Source organism: Dreissena polymorpha, chromosome 1, assembly GCF_020536995.1.
Source record: "Dreissena polymorpha isolate Duluth1 chromosome 1, UMN_Dpol_1.0, whole genome shotgun sequence".
NCBI classification, from domain to species: domain Eukaryota; kingdom Metazoa; phylum Mollusca; class Bivalvia; order Myida; family Dreissenidae; genus Dreissena; species Dreissena polymorpha.
In genome coordinates, this window is record NC_068355.1 from 195,990,879 (window position 1) to 196,012,387 (window position 21,509).

Consider the following 21,509-nt stretch of genomic DNA (forward strand, 5'->3'; position numbering starts at 1 on the left):
TTTTATTCCAGGAGTTTAGCCAACAACAGGATCGCATCCCTTCATGCGGATGCATTTCATGGACTGTCAAACCTACAGGCACTGTAAGTCGTTTTCAGAATTCAAACGCAGTACATATAATGTATGTGAAATTATAATTTCGTATGTGTTTCCTCGTTGCTTCAGATTTGCTTCACTTCAGATTGTTCTCAAATAAAAAATACAGTATTTAAAACATATTTAGGTGTTATTTAATTATTTTGAATACAATTTCATTTTTAAACCGGTCACCGGAAAAACTTTGCTTAACCGATTTTTTTCAAAATTAAGTACTCTTTATCATTTTAATATGCCTATATACGAAACAATCATTGTATACATGCTGTATGTGATCAATAACTGATTATCATCGCGTTAAAATATCTGTATTGTTTCATTATGGACGTTGTAGGCAAACAAATAGCCTTTCGATTAGCCATTAGCCATTAGAATGTTACCTTTTATCATCGGATTTCTTTGTTCATTGTGATTTTATTATTGTCCTATGGTAAATGTATCCACTGTATGCATGGAACAAACCTCGATATATGTTTACTTGATTTAAGAATTCTTTGTATTTATAGTTATTCGTTAGTTAATTTAATCAGTATTGTTACACATGTGTCAATTGTTGTTTGCAATATATTAATAAAAATGTATTTTTGTAATGTGTGAAAACATTCTAATGAGAAACAGTTTTATTTTATTGCATACATGAAGCAATTTACTTGATTTAGTTTTATACATATTATAGGTTTTATTGCTCAAAAGTTGTTTTGTATATATATTTTTATTACTATTGAAATAACATATTTCAAGATATGTTTTCCCTTACAAATGGGGAATACACAGGATGGTAAAGTAACCCGCCTTTTAAAACAGTTAACAATCCTATACTTAAGAATCTAATTATGAGTAAGTGAACCTGTGAACCTTATTTGTTTGAATACTTTGTTCATATAAGATTTTAAGCCTTTAAGTAAGTTTTATATTTTGCCCGCTAGAGCCGTTCACAGTATCTACTCATATCACTTAAACTTTCGCACCTGAATATTTGGGAACATGTTTAGTGAGTACAACAGTGGAATGGAGTGTATGTGTGACATTAGAACTCGATTCATTGTTTAAGATAAATCTTTATTTTATTATTACAATTCATTGTTTTCCCTCTTAAATCAGTAGACTTATGAGAAATAACAACCAAAACTGTGTTACAGTGTGAAATAAAAATATATCAATAATTAATTGGTCTCAATAAAATACTCTCCTGCAATATTTTATTTAACATAATAAGAACATTTCGTCCACGCATTATACAAAAGTGATTTTTGAAGCTTCCTGATGAAAATACATTCAGTTTATGTAATACGATTGCATCATAATCATTAAATATGTATATTATGTTATTATAATGTGTTTAATGGTGTAAAACACATTTTGTCTGATTGTGTTTACCGTTGATTATTTATAACTTAACATCAAACAATATTTAAACTAAATGGCGCTTCTTTTTAATGAAGGTCATTTGTTTTAGTGTAAAGGTTAATCTGAATAAACTGTAAGCAGTTTTGCAATATACATTTAGGTTAATAGCAGAAGGACTTTAGCTAGATTAGTAACCGTCCTAGTATTTTACTTGTGTTGTTATTGAAATAGTACTTGAATGTATAGTTTATAAAGTGTAGCTTAGTTTAATGCTAATAGTGTGCAAAATAATCAAGATCTCATAAAATTTGATAGTGTGATGCTGCGTAAAAAACATAGATGATGACGATGGTGATGATGATGATATAGTTGTTGTTGTGTTTAATTATGAAGATTATGATTACGATACATTTTAATAAAATACGAACGTTTTGCCAAACTACAGTGCTATACAAACCAAATATTTTTTAATGACTTTAATAATGGTCTGTAACGTATTTAACAAAAATATGTTGAACCATTAATATCTTTATTAAAAAGAGTATTCAAGGGACTTAACTTTTGTAAAACACGTTATAAACTGGTAAACATAAAAATTGCAACATAACATATGAAACATCCCCCTTTTTTCTGAGATACAAGAAAGTATACAATGTTTTCAATGGTTTTGAAAGCATAGTACTTAGCCATAAGGCTGTTCTTACTAAAACATATATTGCATAGTAATTGAATAATAAACTTTCTAATTGAATGTTCAGTTTTTCAACCTTTAAAACGCATGTTCACTTTTTCTTTGGACATCAAAGTGTAAAGTCTATCGCACAATATATGTCTTGTTGGGATCTTCACTTTTCTTAAGCATGTGCTTGATTGTTTGAACATATATTTCAGTTTGTCCCATTCTTTGATTATAACGCGGCCTCGATGTTGTATGTTTGTCACTCTGCGCCAAATTCCTTGAATTGACTACAAGCGAATTCCGGTCAATTATCCGTAACACGGTAGTCAATGTAGCCAAATCGCTTATTTTTTCAGATACGCGATAACACTTCCTGAACGTAACCAATCGAGCTTTTCAACTTCTGGTCATTTTGAAAAATAGTCCAGTCAACGAATAATGTCTGCCTTGTTATTCAAACACATCTTCACCGATCTTTGATGACGGCCTATCATACATTTTACTGGGCAGCAACGGCTCTTTATGATTCATTTTATTAGTGGTCAGTGCACACATGTTAGATTTCTCCACTTTATGCTCTACGTCTCTCATCAATACGAACCAGAACATAAATTTGCATGCTCTCTTGTGTCATGCTACTAAACATTGATGTGTTCGATGCACAATGTACAACATTTCATGTTTTAGCCGTTTTGGGATTATTACCTATAACGCTTTGTTTACATTCCATTAACATATTCGTGAGGTTGTGTCAAAGCGTTTAATGGAGTCTGGTACTTATTTTCTGGTCATCCTTTGTCAATCAAGGGTTTGATACATCGCATGTCCTCATCTTCTGCAGAAGCTTTATGTCAACACCCTATATTTCAACTCAGACATAGGTGAATTAGTACGCAACTGTATTTGATTAATATCAATGTCCGGTATTTTGTCCTGAGTATCTGGTAATTTATTTCATGACGCAAACATAGTTTTACCAGATGTATATTTCACCTTGAAAATACTCTTAATAGGATTGTGATCCGCCTCTACTGTAAACTCGCCTCCATTCAACTCATGGTATATTTTTTCAACCAAACATTATTGCAAGAGTCCCTTTTTAATTTGAAATGATCTCTACTGTGTTGGATTCAATGCGCGGGATGAATATTCAGTAAATTTTTCGTTTTGCTGAAATACTGCTTTAAGTTCAAATAAACTAAAATCTACGTTCAACGTTAGACTCTAACTTGGATTCTAAAAAAACTTAAACATATGTTGTCGATGTCATTTTCTTATTTTTTTAAGTTTTCTTCTTGTGGTTTCCCACTGCCAGTCTGCATGTCCTTTTCCACCAATTTTCGATTTGGCGCACTTATCTCTGACTTATTTTGGCAAACATTTCTGCAGGTATGTGATGAAACTTAGATATGCGGGTGCTTCTTTCTTATTTTGAGGTCTAACCATGTATTGATCAGTTCTAACCATTTCATGTTCTGCCTCAAGACCCTTTTGGCTGATTTTATGACCCATATTATGGACTTCTTTATTCCGGAACAAGCATTTTGTTAAAATCAGTTTTAAGTTGTTTTGCTGCAGTTTGTCTAATACTCGCTTTAGTCTTTTGTTCATGTTCTTGGATGTTTTTTCCAAAGAATATGATGTCAAGTACCTTCACCTGCGTTCCTTCTAGATCATGTATCACCACTGTCATGACACGCTGATACATTTCCTGAATAGACTTAATTTCAAACGGAGCTTCCCATTTGTTGCATCTTGAGTGCTAAATTCCCGTGCGTGAGGCATCTCAGGAACTATATCCTGCACTTTTTTCATCGGATAATATTATCGTAATATTTCTTCATTCAGAAGTCGCGGGTCGATGCATATTCATACATCACCAGGGATTTATGTCACTGTTACGAACGCTTTCACGAATTCAATTTGTTTAATGTGTTGTATTATAACGCCTAGTCACTCCATTCTCAGAAGCTTATCTTTGACTTTTTGTTTCATGGAAATTGGTACTTAAGGCACAGGCTGAACAAAAGGCTTTACGTTTGGGTCTAGTTTTATGCTATATGAGCCGGGTAAACAACATAAACCTTTTATGCATCCATGTTTTGTTATATTGAGTTTAACCTCTTTATAAAACTTCCGATGTCTCACCACTTTACAACGACTGTGATCTGAATTTGACCATATACAATTAAACGAATTGTCTTTTAGCGTTAATGGTAGTATTAAAATATCCAACGGTTAAATGCTGTGTGAAGAAAATGAACGCAAAGCATGTAATATTTTCATATAATTCTAATGAAATTCTACATTTGAAGACTTTTCCTTTGCTTCTAATAAAAATTAAAATTTATCGCCAAAATAAGTCAATGGCTTTTCGTCAAAGTGGAGTGCATTATAGAATATTGTATTTCCAACTTGGAAAAGGGGGAAGTTCAATTGGAACTTGAACTAAATTGTCAACATCAACGTCCAAACAGTTTATATTATAACTTTGATTACATGGTGTACTTGTTTTAGTTTTAAGGTGAAAACTCGAAGGAAAACACGCTTCCGATTTTATAAAATCACTTTATTTAATTTATACACAAACTATATCATTAAACATATATATATATATATATTCTTAAACTTTTCCACCTATTGGGCCTGTAGTCTTATACCCACATATTGGGACCTACCAGACATAGTGGTGCTGGGAGGAATTACAGGATTTCAACTGACTTACTTTTGCTTTGATAGAACATGTATACCTATATATATATATATATATCAGTAAATCTTTACAGAAGAGGTAAAACCTCACAACATCAACTTACTGGGTCAGACCCAATGTATAGTTGGGGCTTTGGCCCCATTATTATCTATAAATTGTTAAAGGTCATTACAACACTTCAACGCAATGGCAATACACGAATATTGTCCAGATGATCTTACAAAAGGCATTATAACAGTTATGTATAAAGGTGGCGATAAAAAACAAGAAAGGCCCTAGTAGTTACAGAGCCATATCATTATGCTCGACTACTTAATTCAAACTTACTTAGTGACTTAATACAATGACTCCAAACATCTGTGCAATTTAAGTTGTTAACCTGCAGTAGATTCAGTGATATGTAGATGCTGAACAGTTACCTTAACCCATGTATGCCTAGCGTCTAGAAAAAAGGCCTTGGCAAACAGCGTAGACCCAGATGAGACACTGCATGATGCGGCGTCTCATCAGGGTATGCACTGTTTGCTTAAAAGAATTTATGTAATGAATATTCTAAATATAGAAATAAATATACTAGACATTCCTAATTTTGGAAATAAATTGATCCAATTTAGCAGGATGGGAGAGTCCATTAGGCATAAATGGGTTAACCCCAGCATTACGAATACACCGACACGGACATTTGGGTGAGTAGTATAGATCAGACCATTAGCTGATTACTCGCGCTAAATATCCAATCATGCTCAAGACAAAGTCTGATAAGCCAGTATGCCTAACAAAAAGGCGTCCCTTTAATACTGTTATGCAAATGTGAATATATGTATTAACAAATATCATCTCAGTTATGTACAGGGCTATACATGTATAACCTTTAACGCTTTGTATACCATTCCATCAACATATTCATGCAGGATTGTGTCTGGGCGTTTAATGGAGTCTGGTACTTCTTTTCTGACTATCCTTTCTCAATCAAGGGTTTTATACATTGCATGTCCTAATCTTCTTCAACATCAGGTATTTTGTCCTCAGTATCTGGTTATTTAATTCTTGACACAAACATAAATTTACCAGATTTATATTTTACCTTTAAGTCTTACTTATGTAATTGCAAGCGAAATCATGCAATACGCTATGGAGTCTCCACTATCGATTAACGGAAAATACCTTCCAGAGGCGTGTGATCCGTCTATACTGTAAACTCGCGTCTATACACCTAATGGTATAATTTATTCAACCAAACACAATCGCAAGAGTCCCTTTGAAATGATCTCTACTCTGTAGGATTCAATGCACTGGATGCATATGCAGTTCATTTTTCGTTTTGCAAAAAGACTGTTGCAAGTCCAAATGAACTTGCATCTACGTTCAACTTTAGACCATTAATTGGATTCTAAAAAACTAAAACAGGTGTTGTCGATGTAATTTTCTTATTTTTTTTAAAGCTTTCTTCTTGTGGCTTCCCACTGCCAGTCCATGTCATTTTACATCAATTCTCAAACTGGTGCACTTATCTCTGACAAATTTGGAAAACTGTTCTATAGGTATGTAATGAAGATTAGACATGTATGAACTTCTTTCTTATCTTGAGATATATCCATGTCTTGAGCAGTTCTGAACAGTTCAGGGTCTGCCTCAAGTCCCTTTTCGCTTATTGTTTGACCAACATATTGGACCTCTTCATGCTGAACTAGCATTTACTTAAAACAGTCATCCTGTCTAAAACTCGCTTTAGTATTTTTGTACGTTCTAGATCCTGTGTCATCATTGTCATGATACGCTGATACATTTCCGGAAGAGTCTTAATTCAAAACGGAGCTTTTAAGAATGTGTATAATACAAATGGTGTTTGAAACGTTGTAAGTTTTTTATTTTCTTTATCTAGTTTATGTTGAGTCGATAACCTACTTGTTGCATCTAGATTGCTAAATACCTTCGTGTAAGGCATCTGTGAAAGTATATACTACACTGTTTTCGTCGGATAATGTTCTCCTAATATTGCTTCATTCAGATGCCTCTGGTCGATGCAAATTCTTACATCAATAGAGATTTATGTCACTCTCACGAACGTTTTTACACACTTGGTTCAATTTGTCGTGTTATAACGCCTAGATACCCCATTCTTTGAAGCTCATCGTTGACTTTGTTTCATGGAAATTGGTACCTTCGGCACTGGTTAAACAACATGTTTAACTTTTATGTCTATTTCTTATGTAAAATTAGCCTGGAAAACAACCTAAGCCGTCAAAAACATCCATCTTTCCATTGAGTTTATCCCCTTAATCAATCCTATTCCAATTCCAACATCTCGCCACTAATCACCGACTGTGATCTGGTTATGACCATATAACATTGAACGCAGTGAATTTTGCCCTGAAGCGTTAAGGGCAAGTGCTATGTCTAACGGCCAAAATATGAGACCCGAAAATGAACGCAAATCAGTAAGTTTTATTTTATGCGTGTTTAATTGACAGCTTTTTAAGGTCTCGTTTTGACTCAACATTACACTAAGCACCCGTGTCAAATTGAAACTGAATTTTATTTCCATTTATTGAAAGTTCCTCGGAAATTAAATCTGGCTTTTGATTATTGGACTATCCAGCTCCAACACATAAAACATCAAATACATAGTCATCATTCTCTAGTTCATGAACTGTCTTATCGTTGGATTTATCTGTGCTTTAACACCTTTTCGCGACACTTCATGCACGTTTTCCCAAATGCTTAATATTTCTGTCCGTCATGTTCATGCCCACACCTCTGACAACATTATGCTTGGAATTCTTCTGATAATGCTTTGGTTTAGCACCGTCATTGGCTTAAAAATACTTAAATGGCTTTTGGCTTCTTATTTTGCGTTCATACTGCCACAGTATTTTATTATATTGTCAGATCAGTGATGAATTATTCTGCATATTCACTTTTTACTGCACTTTGCATTGGAATCTATACTTAGCAAACACTTTGTTCCATTTCGGTTTCACATAGGCGTCATATTAACCCATAATCGTTGCTAATAGCTTTTTTTCGCCCGCTTTCAGCATCCATGTTTGATAGATAACTCGTCCCCTCTGGCCCTTCGTTTAATTTTCTGATTTATATTATAATGTCATAAATTAGTTTGTCATTTATATCCGCATCACACTACACTGGATTCGTAAATGCGACCAAGCAATATTTTTTAAAAGTCAATATTCGTCCTTAAAACATATTTCTGTTTCTTACGACGAAATAAATGTTTTTTGAACCATAGCATCTGAGGCCTGTATTCTGACATCACTTTATGTTGTTCGTGTCTTCTACGGCTTAAATACCCCAACGGCGTTTGCAATGGTACATGCATTATGTAAACCGCCACGATAGTATGGACAGATACCCATATGTGATAGTTGTGTTTTACTGTTGCCTTTTCAATGGATTTGTCAGGATGTCATATAACATCACACAGCACGATTTATCACACGTTCCCTAAATATACCGTTCACTCTATAAGAAGCTGTCCTATGGCGTTCTAAATGGTGATTTCATTAAGACCAGCTATTGGTAAAATACTGCAAATATAAAAATCCAGAAATATTATGTGAATAGTACTAAGTATTATACGAGTAAGAGCATGCATAACACAAAGCACCATAACAATGATAAAAGCTTGGGTAAGCGCAAGGTTACGGTAAAGGTTACGGTAAAGGTTACGGTAAAGGTTACGGTAAATGCAAAGGATTGTTCGTTTAACCGGTTTAATTTATTAATTTGCACCTCTGTTTTTAAGTATTCGGTATATTCGACCTTTCGATATGATATTCACTTGTTTAGTTTGTTGTATATTTATCTGTATCGTCCATAAAACAAACGTCTTTAGAAAGATATATTTCTTTAGCGTGTAAATTGTTCAACTTTACTACGTGTACTAATATATATGCACGTGCGATAATATCATTTGTTTTTCTTATGCAATACACATTAATAATAATTTAACAAATATGATTATATACATTGAGTAAAATACAATATTTTAAAACATTAAAATCACTGGTCAAATGTGATGCTGTGCAGCCATAACGCAATCTTACGATTTATACATATAAGTATATAGTGTATTGTAGATACTTTTTGGGTACACGTTATTATTTCAGAAAAGAGTCTCGAGTTTGGCGGTATAATAACGATATAACAATTGCTTCGTAATAATGTCATGGTTCATACCATAAACATGTGAAATGAATCCGTATGTCCTGAGCAACACAGTTTGCGGTTGTTTTCGGTGAAAGTTTGACTTTGGTTTCCATGATAAGTTTTAAAGTGTCAAATTACACACTCTTTTTATTGAAAGCTATACTTGAAGCTTTCGTCCGTTTACTACGGACTTCATCAGCAGAATGAATATCTACTGTTGGGAAACTTTAACACCGCTAATTGTCGGGGTGAGCGATGTTAACGTATGGTCCCAGGTGTGCGAGAGTTGGTAGCGGACCACGTACTTGTTTAGCGCCAGTCTTAGTGCACGGATGTAAAAAGCCTCCTTGACCCCTCTCTCGAACCAAGATGGCTCACGGTCCAGAATCCTCACATTGTTCATTGTGATCGCGTGGCCCGGTTTACAATCATGTATGTGCCTTGAGACCTCAGATTATGTTGAACTCGGTCTTCTGTGTTCCATGATTCGTGCTTTTAAATTTCGTTCAGTTTCACCAATATAGTCCTTGAAAACTGACCCTTTGGATGGCCATCACATTTGATATGGTAGATAAGTCCGCAGGTGTCTTTCTTGGCTGGTTTGTCCTTAAGGTAAACTAGCAACTCTTATTGTCTAAGAGTTTAATGTGGTTTAAATGATACGCTGATGTTGTGTTTAATGAAGGACCGCTTCAACTGTTCAGAGGTACCTTGAACATATGGAAGGACAACGTTGCCCATAGACTTGGCTTGCCCTGGTACTCTCTTGCTCTCCGTACCGGACTTGGGTTTGCTGTTCTGTTGCCTTCCTTTCCTCAGTGCCCATTTCAGATAGTGGCACTGCCATAAAGCCTGTCTGACATGCTGCATTTCTTCATGTTTTTCTGTTATAATTGATTTAGCTCTGCCTAAAAGAGTTCTTACTACTGACAGTTTGTGTTCATTCTGATGGTTGGAGTTGAAATCAAGATATTGGTCTGTATGTGTCGGTTTTCTGTAGATATTGATTTTTAAGCTGCCGTCCGGTTTTCTGATTGTAGTGGTATAAAGGAAAGCTAGTGAACCGTTCTCTTCTTTCTCCTTCGTGAACTTAATGTCGGTGTAATTGGAGTGGATGTGCTCTGTGAAATCCTCGACATGTTCAACCTTCTGTTTTGTATGGGTGTCATCAACGTAGCAGCACCACCAGCCTGGTGGGTGTGGGGAATTGCGGATAGCCTGTTCCTCAAAATGCTACATGTATAAATTGCACACTATCGGCGAAAACCGGAGATCCCATAGCGGCGCCATGTATCTGTTGGTAGAAATTACCATCAAACACAATATATCTGCAATTAAGGCACATACCTAGTTGCTTGGTGACGTGATTTGGGGACATAGTAGTTGTAGTGTTCAGCTCCAGATCAACAGTAGTTTATTATGGATAATACCAAAGGCTCTATCTTCTGGGACACTTGTGAAAAGTGCACTTACGTCATATGCTATCAAAACTTCGTCCTCTTCCACCTGTTTGTTTTTTAAGAGTGTTGGGAAATGTTTGGAGTTCTTCACAAAGTGTTCTGTTTTCCCGACCATCTTTGGAAGTCCATATAATTTCGATGGTGAATGCTGTTAATGCAACTTCCAATCAATGGCATTATCATATTTCATTTCCTTCAATCAGTCTGATATTTTGTTCTTAAATTTATTAGTGGGTTCTCGTTTGATTTTCTTATATGTGTTAGAGTCTTGAAGCATGGTATAACCCGTGTTCCAGTAGATAGAACCTTGGATATTATGCTGCTGATGAAGTCCGTAGTACACGGACGAAAGCTTCAGGTATAGCTTTCAATAAATAGTGTTTGTAATTTGACAGTTTAAAACTTATTGGATTATGTTTGCGATATGTTATAAACATATATTGCATTTTTAGATCAATTTATTTCTCACACTTTAATACATATTTACAATGTTTATAATTTAATGAATATGGACATATGACGATTGAGATTTTGAGTTTCCGGCTCGCTCAGTCATTGAGTCTCTACCGCTTTTTGAATGCAAATGAACGTTGTCCATATTCAATTAATTATTTCACAGGCATCGGTACTTAAGAGAGGAGCGGACGTTGGAATCTATTGTGCTATGTGTTTTAAGTATCAATAAGTATTAGAGGCGTAATTAAATATACGTTATATTTAGCGGCAAACTCCTTACGTATCCAGTAGTGTTTTGCAACGTAATACGACAAATGAAACCAGTTTCTTACCGAACTGTGAACGGATATTTACTTACTTCACGAACAACTTAATAAGAACCATACCCAGCGTTGTGTTTATCACGCCTGAAGTCCCCATTTCACACATGCCGTGAATCCGAGATTCATGATGTTTCGTTCCAAAGTTTATATGATTAGCATTTACTATTTGAACTAGTTAGAAATAATAAAGATTATTTGGATGCGGGTTAAGTAATAATAATTATTTTGTTGAATGCGGGCTTAACAAAATAGCTGTTTAAACATGATTTTTGCTGTGTAGTAAAAAGATTCGTGATATAATCGTAGAAAATGTATAGTCAAGTTAGAAAAATACATATTCTTATACGGCTTGAATGAAAAATAAGGGTACGGTCCTTGTTCATTATTGAGGGGCGAAAACAAATACCTAATTATACTTGATAAATAAAAAAGTACACTTGGTAGAATAAAGGCTTTATTATCATAACGACATTTATGTTCAAAGTTATCGTGTACATTTTATTTATGTTCAACATTGTGTAAATTAGAACATTAAATTTATATAGGGCTTTAATAAGGAATATGAAAATTTAGAGAAACAGTTTAACAGTTTTTTCGCTGCAAAAAAGAAACTGAATAAATGTATATGTAGACATATATTTGAATTTATCCTATTACCAGATGAAAATCGATTGTATAACAACGATCGTATAAACTTGGGCTTTAAACTATCACTTTTTACAGATCAGATTCGGGATTTTTCCAAAAATTGGAGAATCTGATTTTGTCAACTGAGGAAAAACAAAATCGTCAAAAATATATATTTGATATTTGATAATAATTAATGGAAAATAGGGAGGAAATAATAGGATTAATATAATATTATGTTAGTTCTGGATAAAGATCAAGTTTATCATGCTCAACTTAAACCATGTTAGCGCTCGGAAAGCCTCGCGTTACATCGGTTCTAAGCCTCTCTTGGTAAACTTAATCATTATATACAACTCATATAATATTCTCTATATATATTTATTGCGTACTAACATGCAAAAGGATGTCCAATGTAATGTGGTACATTTTCGTATCTACACATATTTATCAACTGGAAATATCAGTTCCTTATTCGATTTGAATCCCGTACTAATTATTTTTGTTTTGTTCAGCCGCAACAATACCTTGAAGCATAAATATTTTAGAACAATTATATTGATTATATTGCTATTTGATACATTAATAGAGCTATTTATAGAAAGTTATGTGGTACATTGTGTTACATCGTTAAGCATTGCTATAATTATTCAATGCTTTTCCTGATACATTTTGAACCAGTTCATTATTTTTTATTATAATGGTGAATGAAGTGCATATCAATCAAATGTGTATACGTGTACGTGACAAATCAAGCAATCTAACGTTTCAATCAGTTTCTTCTATCCTAAAGAGCTCATGTTTCAAGTGGCAAACGTCCCAAAGAAAAGTTTCTCTGGACAAAGGACTTGCACGTTCTAGTAGAGTACAGAGACAGAGAGAGAGAGAGAGAGAGAGAGAGAGAGGGAGAGAGAGAGAGAGAGAGAGAGAGAGAGAGAGAGATAGAGAGAGAGAAAGTAGAGAGATAGAGCTAGCGAGAGAGAGAGCGAGAGAGAGAGATATCGAGCAGAGAGAGCTCTAGCTCTCTCTCTCTGTACTCTCTCGCTCTATCCTCGCTATCTCTCATCGCTCTCTCTCTATTCCAATGCAGATACGCGAGTCAGCAGATGGAGCGCGCGAGGACGAGAGAGAGAGGAGAGAGACAGAGAGAGAGAGAGAGACAGAGACAGAGACAGAGAGTGAGAGAGACAGAGAGTGAGAGAGACAGAGAGAGAGAGACAGAGAGAGAGAGAATCTTTAACAAAATACTTTCATTACATATGCATTATTCTGGAAATAAATTCCGAATGCCTCAACATCACATTATTAAATTGCGTAATAAAACCCATCAGACAATCAAAGTAATAAACTAATCCATATGTATTATAATCCCTAAAATATTATTGCAAATATAAGTGGACATTTGTACTATTAACTATTGTAAACTTTATAGGAATACAGTATTTCTAAGTGTAACAGTGTGTATATTATAATAAAATATTACATAAATATGTTGTTTTGAGGGGTTAACTCGCATTCGTATGATACGGCGCGGGCTCTTTGAAAACATCACGCAACTTAATCGTGCAATAGAACCTATAACAACCATACAGCAATTTACGAGTCCTTTGTTCTTCTGTTTGATGCTTATAGTCAACTTCTTTTCGGCGAAACAGTTTAAGAAATAATTTGTAGAATAAGCTTACTGAGTGTATGTCGTGATCATCTCTTTCACAGAACAAAATAACTATTGTATCAATCAAACACGGCACAATTTGAATGCTGCATTTTAACAGGTTGGCAAGTGGGATAGAACGCACGATATCCTCTGCGTGTAACGTATGCATATTTATAGTTACGATTGTTTATTTTGTAAATGATTAAATATAAATATTCGGTTATTAAATGAAACGAATTCAAGTTTAGTGGAACAAATTATATTCTAAAGTTCAGAGAGTTTATATTTACTTGTATCATTGTGGTAAAATTTTACTGATCATCGTTACTGACCATCAAACCAGTGACTTAATTTATTTCTGGCGATCTCTAAATTTTTATGATATTTTTTTAACGATAACGCTTGTCTGTGTGTCTGCAAATTCAGTATTTACAGTAAAGACGAATCTTTAACCCCTACATTTCAAATAGGTAGTGGATATAATGTCCGCCTAGCGACCGGGAGGCCAACAATTCGATCCACAGAGCGGGAGCGTTCTTTGTATCTACCCAAAAATACACTGATTACTGGTTCTACAAAAAACGGACTCGACAGCGTATTAATGATGTTTGGGCTTCGATGTAATCGAACACATATAAATCGCTTTAAACTTAATTTTTAATACACAATCATGAATTTACAACCACACTAATTTAAAGTAAAAGTTTGGTTTAAGTTGTACGACTGAATAAAACATATTTATGATAGCATATTTTTATTTATTAGCTATGTTAACGAATTTAAATATGTAATTCTAGTATTTAGATCATCGGCAATGTCTCAAAACTTGCGATGGTGAGTGGTCGTTTACAAAGTTTAAAAGCTTAATTATACGCAATAAGTTAAGCAATCAATAAATACTTAAATAAACTTATTTGAAATTCTTTTTACACATGTTCCTGCCCGACCATTTATTCCAACGTCAACGTTAAGGCTTTTTCTAGACATAAATGTTTACATAAAATACAATAATTAAAAGAAAAGATCTTTCACTTTATTGTTTTATATATAAATGCATTAATAGGGTTTTTATTTGAACATTTAAATTATGCGATGAGCATGGAACAAATCTAAAGAACAAGTTATACAATGACATGTTAAACCGGCGTTAAAGTAACTTTCAGTCCTGACCCGTCACTTTAAGTATTTAATAACAATATCATGATACAACATTTATTTTCTTTTAGTCGATTAATCCAGATATGTGATTAATAATTATAAACTGTCCCTTTTGTAAGCAAAGTTTTCTGTGTTTGAATAAAAATAACATGATTTATTGCAGTTCATGTTTAGTATGCATAACATATTCTACTAATTCTCGTATATGACTTAAGATCATTAGACACAAGAAAACCGAGTAAAGCGCTCATTTTGCAACATTTTGTAACGTGGTGCCACGTGTTTGCGTTTGTGTGTGTTTTTTTTCAGTTAAATAGAAAAATAAATAGAAGTTATGCGTTCTAACTTAATTTACTAAAAATATATATTGCTTGTTATGTTTGTTTTTATATTGACATACTTATAGTTCTCTTAATATCTAATAGCTTTCTACATGTTTCGAAAAAGCTGTTTTACCAATTATTTTACTTCTGTTAATATCAAATAAAATGTTGACAAAAATCCCAACACATTTTCAAGAATAGATAAGTAGAGTCCGGCTTTGTTGACGCACGTTCAATACTTTAAAACATGTTCACTTACGTACGTTTTATCAAAGATCCGGGTTAACTCTTGTTTGACTTGCTGGCAACTAAGTGTTTAAAAGCTTATACAAACAATTGGATGAAAAATCAACAGCACTTGATAATTGCTGCGGGCTGGTGACTATATCAGCACGATAGGTGCTTATGTATATTATAATCACTTGTTAAGCCATATTCCGGGAAACCGATTGATTTTGACTGTTGGATTCTTAAACATGGCTGCTGTATTTTACAAGTAAATAAAGGCGCAGTAGTAACTTTTGATTAAATTACACGTTCAGGTGAATTATTCAGACGACAAAGTTTTATTTCTGTTTATAAAATGTCATCTACAAATAATTATTAATCTATGGTGTAGTGCAACTCTTGGTTAGGGAACTGCTCAACTGGAAAATGTAACAACAAGCGGCAGTTAGTCCATACTCCGGTAAAATGTAAGGGTTGGAATATTTAGTCGCGTCTTGTTTTAAGTCAATAACAACTCTGCAAATAACAACACAGCTAAGCCTGACGTCACGTAACTTAACTAGCTTGGTAGGTACTTCGGTATTTTAAAATATGTTGTTCGTCTATATTAGAGGAAAATTCTCCTTAAAGACTCCTTAACACTGTAGCACGTGCACTATGCGCAACACTATAATACAATAGCGCCATATGTGTATTACAACGACATGTGTGTGAAACACGTTGCGTAGTTGTTACAAATGTGTTCACATAATTATATAACAATGTAAGAAAATCTCTGTTCCTATTTTGGTTTTTATTAATAATGGGGATCTGGTTATTAATATTAAGAATTTATGCTATGCACAGCCCATCATGGAACCACGTTGGTCTTAACACTTTGTTTCTCTTTTGATTTAAAGTAATGTGGTTATTTATAACATGAATCATTCTGTAAAATTTGGTGGAAAGGGTTTTCAGGTTGTTTTTTCGGTATATTATAGATACTAACTAAATATTAAATGCGATTATAAATGTTGTAATATAGCGTTCAATTTTCATTTTATTTTCTCTCTGACAGGCGTTCCTTGTTTGATTTATTTTTTTGCAGTCACATAAACAACCAAGCAATGTAACATGGAACTTTTACACATATTATAGCTGCTTCTTCCTGTATTTGCGCGATGGTGATCTGAAATATTAACTTTATGATGCTATATTTCTATTTTTTCTATACAGAAGAAATGTAGTTGACACTTGTTAGTAGTTTCATTTCATCGTTCCTCAAAAAGTTGTTGCTCTGTTGCTCTGGTATCTTTCCTACCATTGAGTAATTAAATGGTAATTAAATTGAATGGATTGTGAATCCTTTTTTATTATTGTTTAATTTGAGTTACAATGCTGTGAGGTTAAATTTTATTAACACTTAAATGTATCATGAATATTGCTGGGCCAAGTGTGAGGTTGAACGCTCTAAAACCGGTTTAAACCCCCAATGCTTTACATTGACCGTTCTAAGTCGGTGACCCCAGCTTTATTTTTTACGTGTTATTTATGTTGTTTTGTATTGTGGTGTTTTGCGCTGTTTGGCAATTGGTCACTTGCCTTAAATAAAGGACCAACTAATTGTGTATACTGATAATTCATTTATTCAATACTGCTCCAGCTGCTGGAGTTTCACTTCTTTCTATTTTATACTAATCTCACTGTATACACTTTATTCTCTATAGCGGCTGTAACGGTTGGCAGGAATGAAACACCATGAGGTGCTTTTTAAAGAAACGATACTTTTTAATATGAATATGTATTTTATTAATTTGATATCGTCCGTTCGTAGATTATATTGTTGACCTAAAATACCAATACTAGACATAACATGAGAAGCCATATTGGGTAACGTTTCAAATTTCAATCAGACATATTATTCATATTGTATGATCTTATTTACATTAGAGTTAGCGATTTAGTTCCGCAAGGTTGCGATTAATAGCGATTGCGTTTTTAACCGTTTTAAACCATTTTAAGGCGTTTTAAGCGTTTGTTTTGCGTTTTTTTGCACTTATTCCATTGCGCATGCGTAGCGATGAAGACCGATGAAAAGGCGGGTCTTATGTGCACTGTATTTAGATACGTCCTATTTATAGATTTAAAGTACGCCGTATTGACAGTCCCAGAAATCGATAACTCCCGGATAACCGCCCCTGAATGTTCGAGCGCGACGACTGAAGAACAATACAGGGACCTATGGTCCCTGAACAATAAAAGGAAGCGAAGCGATGTTATCTTATATATTATTATCATAATATCATACTATATTTGAAGGTTTAAATAGTTTATGTTGTCTATAATATCATCACATAATAGTTCGTGTTTTTTTTATAAATGTTTGAATCATATCATTAAGTATTAAAGGCAGCTGTATAAATAATACATGGGTATTTCCAAGAACATAATGCCACCTTAAAACAACGAGAAATAAGTGATCCAATTTTGTTTGCTGGTATCACAAAACTATGGAGAATCTTTTTCAAAACGATGCAAGCTAAATATGAGGAGGAAATGATAAAACCAATCACTCAAATTGTTCGCGAATACAGGCAAAACTATGACAATTAAAAAATAAGAACCACCTATTCGCAATTATAGCTACTTTATTGAATACATTAAATTAATTTCTTTACAGTGTTTACGTTTCGACAGAGGCCGTGAGACCTTTTATGTAAGATTAATTTATGAAAGAATCGATTGATCAATAATGTATTAATGTTAAGATAAGTAATGATAGCCTCCTTTACAATTATTTTCAAAATTTCATTTCTGTTATATATAAATATGCATTCATCTCTAAAAATGAAATATAATTCATGCCTTCGGCATCCAGCTTTAACTAATCGTCATTTATTTCATTGGTGGGCGCGCCGTACTGAAATGTCCGATTGATACATTTGTGTTTTTTTAATTGGTCAATTGTATTTTCTGGGTGGATCTTTCGTTATGCCAAAATTAGAACTTCAATTTTTTATTGGGTCGCCGTTTTTTGGGGCGTAGCAGTTTGTCAAATCTCGTCAAATACACATGATTACTGCCGAGTCGGTATATGTCATTTCGAGGAAAGCGTTTTTCAAGAAGAGTTAGGGTATCAGTACACGTGTGAATATACGACGCGGTCCTTAACGACCCTAGAAGCGCAAATGATAACAGGTTGTAAAACATTACAGTAGACAATAAACAGCTAAATAGATTTATTTTATTCATGACTCTGTGTAAGTTGTTAAATCAGGATATTTTTATACAACGAATATTTATATTAATTACAACCGATATTTTTTTAGCTTGATTGCATAGAAAGCCTGGGGCTTATTGAGCCACTCCCGAGTCCGTTTCCTGCGAAGAATCCCTATTATAACTGTTTCAACTCGATATTGACACTTCCTAATATTCATTTATTTTATTTTGTGCGCTACATGTGTTTATCTGTGTTAGCAAATTCAATGTTCATATGCTTATATGCTAATAAATGTTGTTGTTTTTCTTTATGTACAATAAAGTCTCGTGTAAAAAACGAAAATTAAGAGCGAATATCGTATTATTCAGTTTGAAATTGCAAAAAATATTTTTTTGTTGTGAATGTACCTTTTACGGGTAAAAAAAGAATATGAAAATAAAAATCAAAAGCACATGCTATTTGCAGACAGACTCCGTCCACTGGTTTGCAAAAGGTGGTTTACATAACGCTGATATATACAAAATATGTTAAAAATTACTGTAATTTCCACAATCATTTAACTCTTCAAAACATTTAAATCAATTGTATTATTCATAATAAATATTATTTAAAAAACATCACCATAAGATTGTTATTCTTTTCGCTTATAAAGCATTTGAAGTTATGAAATCAATGTGTCAAACATGAATATACACAAACAATATTTAGGTGAATTGCTACTTGTTAAAACAAGTTAACACCGTTTGATTATCATTGGTTAACCTTTTAAAATAACCCAAACGGGTGTCATAAACATAAGTGACCCAAAGTGCCCCCCAAGTTCCCAACATATGGCGGATGTTTGTCCAGTAATTAAGCAAGAATAATGATGCTTTTACTTGTATATTGAACTTGAACCTTGAAAAATGCATGCAGTCGTGTTTGTGTGTTTTTTATCACTTTCTTCGCCTAAATAAATACATTTTATAATATAGAAGGAACAACATCATCATCATCATCATCATCATCATCATCATCATCAGCAGCAGCAGCAGCAGCAGCATCATAATCATCAGCAGCAGCATCATCATCATCATCATCTATATCATAATCTATATCATCATAATCATCATCATCATCATCATCATCATCATCATCATCATCATCATCATCATCATCATCATCATCATCATCATCATCATCATCATCATCATCATCATCATCATCACTGGTATAGTATAGATAATGTATATCTTTCTATGTATGTTTTTTTAAAGGCTGACCTTGTGAACATGTTATATTACGATGATTTTAGTAACGGGAGGGTTAACTAAAATGTATTGGACAGTAACATAATTTTGAACCGCTCCTGCGCCTGTAAACCTTTCTGGGCGATTTATTTAGTGGATAAAAAACCGTCCGATACAGTTTAGGAAACCGTCCTGGCGTGAATTATAGTACGGCATAGCGTTCTTTAACAAATAAAGAACATGATCAATATAAAATGGCACGTTTGTGGAATCTTAAATATATACGCTTTAACGAAATATTCATTATGTTGCGTTTACAACAACTGGGCTTTAGTTAAGAAGCGAATATACATAAGTGTATCGTTTGTCTGTCCATTTGCAAATTAATACTTTCATTTGCTGTGTTACAACTAAAACACGTTAAACAAACAAAAAAATATTTGCTTAATGTGAGTTATTATTTCGCTTGCTTATTTCAAGGCGCGGTGTAATTATTTGCGTTTCATTAGATGCATTTAAATCATTAATTTAACACTAATCAGTTGCCGCACATGTGTAAATCTTATATTTTAGTAACAATATTAGCATGTTTAATCGATCCTATCGAGAGTTTTGATTTTTTTAAACGGGTACACGTTTACAATTCTGTTTTAATCTCATAGGGGTGTATTGATTCGTGTTTGTGTGGAAATGGCGTGTATTTCTTAGTGTTTTCAAATCTTAAATATGTATTCTTTACAAAATATACATTATTTTTCGTTTAAAACATATGGGCCTTATTTAATTAGCAAATATTCATGAATGAATCATACGTATGTTAGTTTGCAAATAAATGGAAAAAAAATTGTTATTTTCGTTGTTTAACAAATAATACATGTAAAACAGACAAACACTATTTGCTACATTTGATATGAGTTATTATTTTCGTGCTTATTTCATGACGCTGTGGTTTCTTTGCGTCTGAATTTTTCTTCTATGAATATATCGTATGCGAGAACGCAGACCATATAGAGAACTTTGGACCATAAACACAATATGGCCAAAGACGGAAAACGAAGAGTTAAATCAGAATATAGATGTATAAACAATTCCTGAAGATTGAGTTACATATTTTACAAATGCATTTATTGCTCGTATACATATATTATATATGAATTAATGTATGGTCACCATCCTCTTCCGTAAATTACAGCAAAAATATTTATTAATTAAGTGCATCTGTTTTTAATGATCATCCCTTATATTGGTCGCTGCAATGTGACAGCAGGGTGTCAATAAACATGGGCTTAGCACACGCGTTGCGTCAGAAAATGAAGTAAAGAAGGCCTTTACAAAGGCCTTCACAGTATTAGATTATATCTCTGTTTATTGACACCCTGCTGTGGTCGCAGTGCAGCGACCACTATCAGAGTTAATCAATACAAACAGATGTACTGGAAAAGACCCTTTAGTTAGTTAATTTATTGCCATCAATTATCGCAGTATTTGTAGTATTTATTATTTAATAAATTAATACTATTGAGGCAAAGAAATCACACAGCGTCGTGAAATAAAATCTATATAAACACTAAGAAATACATATATATTTTCTATTTTTAAATATATATCTCATTTCCACACAAGCATATAGGTCTCAGACACAAACAACGAATCATTACACCCGTATAATATTACGCACGGACTTGTAAACTTTTACCCGTTAAAATATTATTTTTTTCAAAACTATCGGTAAGATCGAAAATATATGCAAATATTGTTAATATAATCCGATCTACAACTGTAAGGGAACTGATCAATGTTATTTTATGCTTTCTGGTGGTTTATCGAAAAATATCAGTGAA

The 21,509-nt window shown here is 33.5% G+C and overlaps 1 protein-coding gene across 6 annotated transcripts in view; it reads left to right on the forward strand.

Annotated features, from left to right (window-relative positions):
* Positions 1-21,509, forward strand: part of LOC127864471 (insulin-like growth factor-binding protein complex acid labile subunit) — a 349,772-nt gene that overhangs the window by 145,626 nt on the left and 182,637 nt on the right. For all 6 annotated transcript variants that reach the window (XM_052404091.1, XM_052404094.1, XM_052404090.1 and 3 more), the window contains one exon: positions 12-83. In XM_052404091.1, the coding sequence (XP_052260051.1) occupies positions 12-83 (72 nt within the window). The remainder of the gene's footprint in view (positions 1-11; positions 84-21,509) is intronic.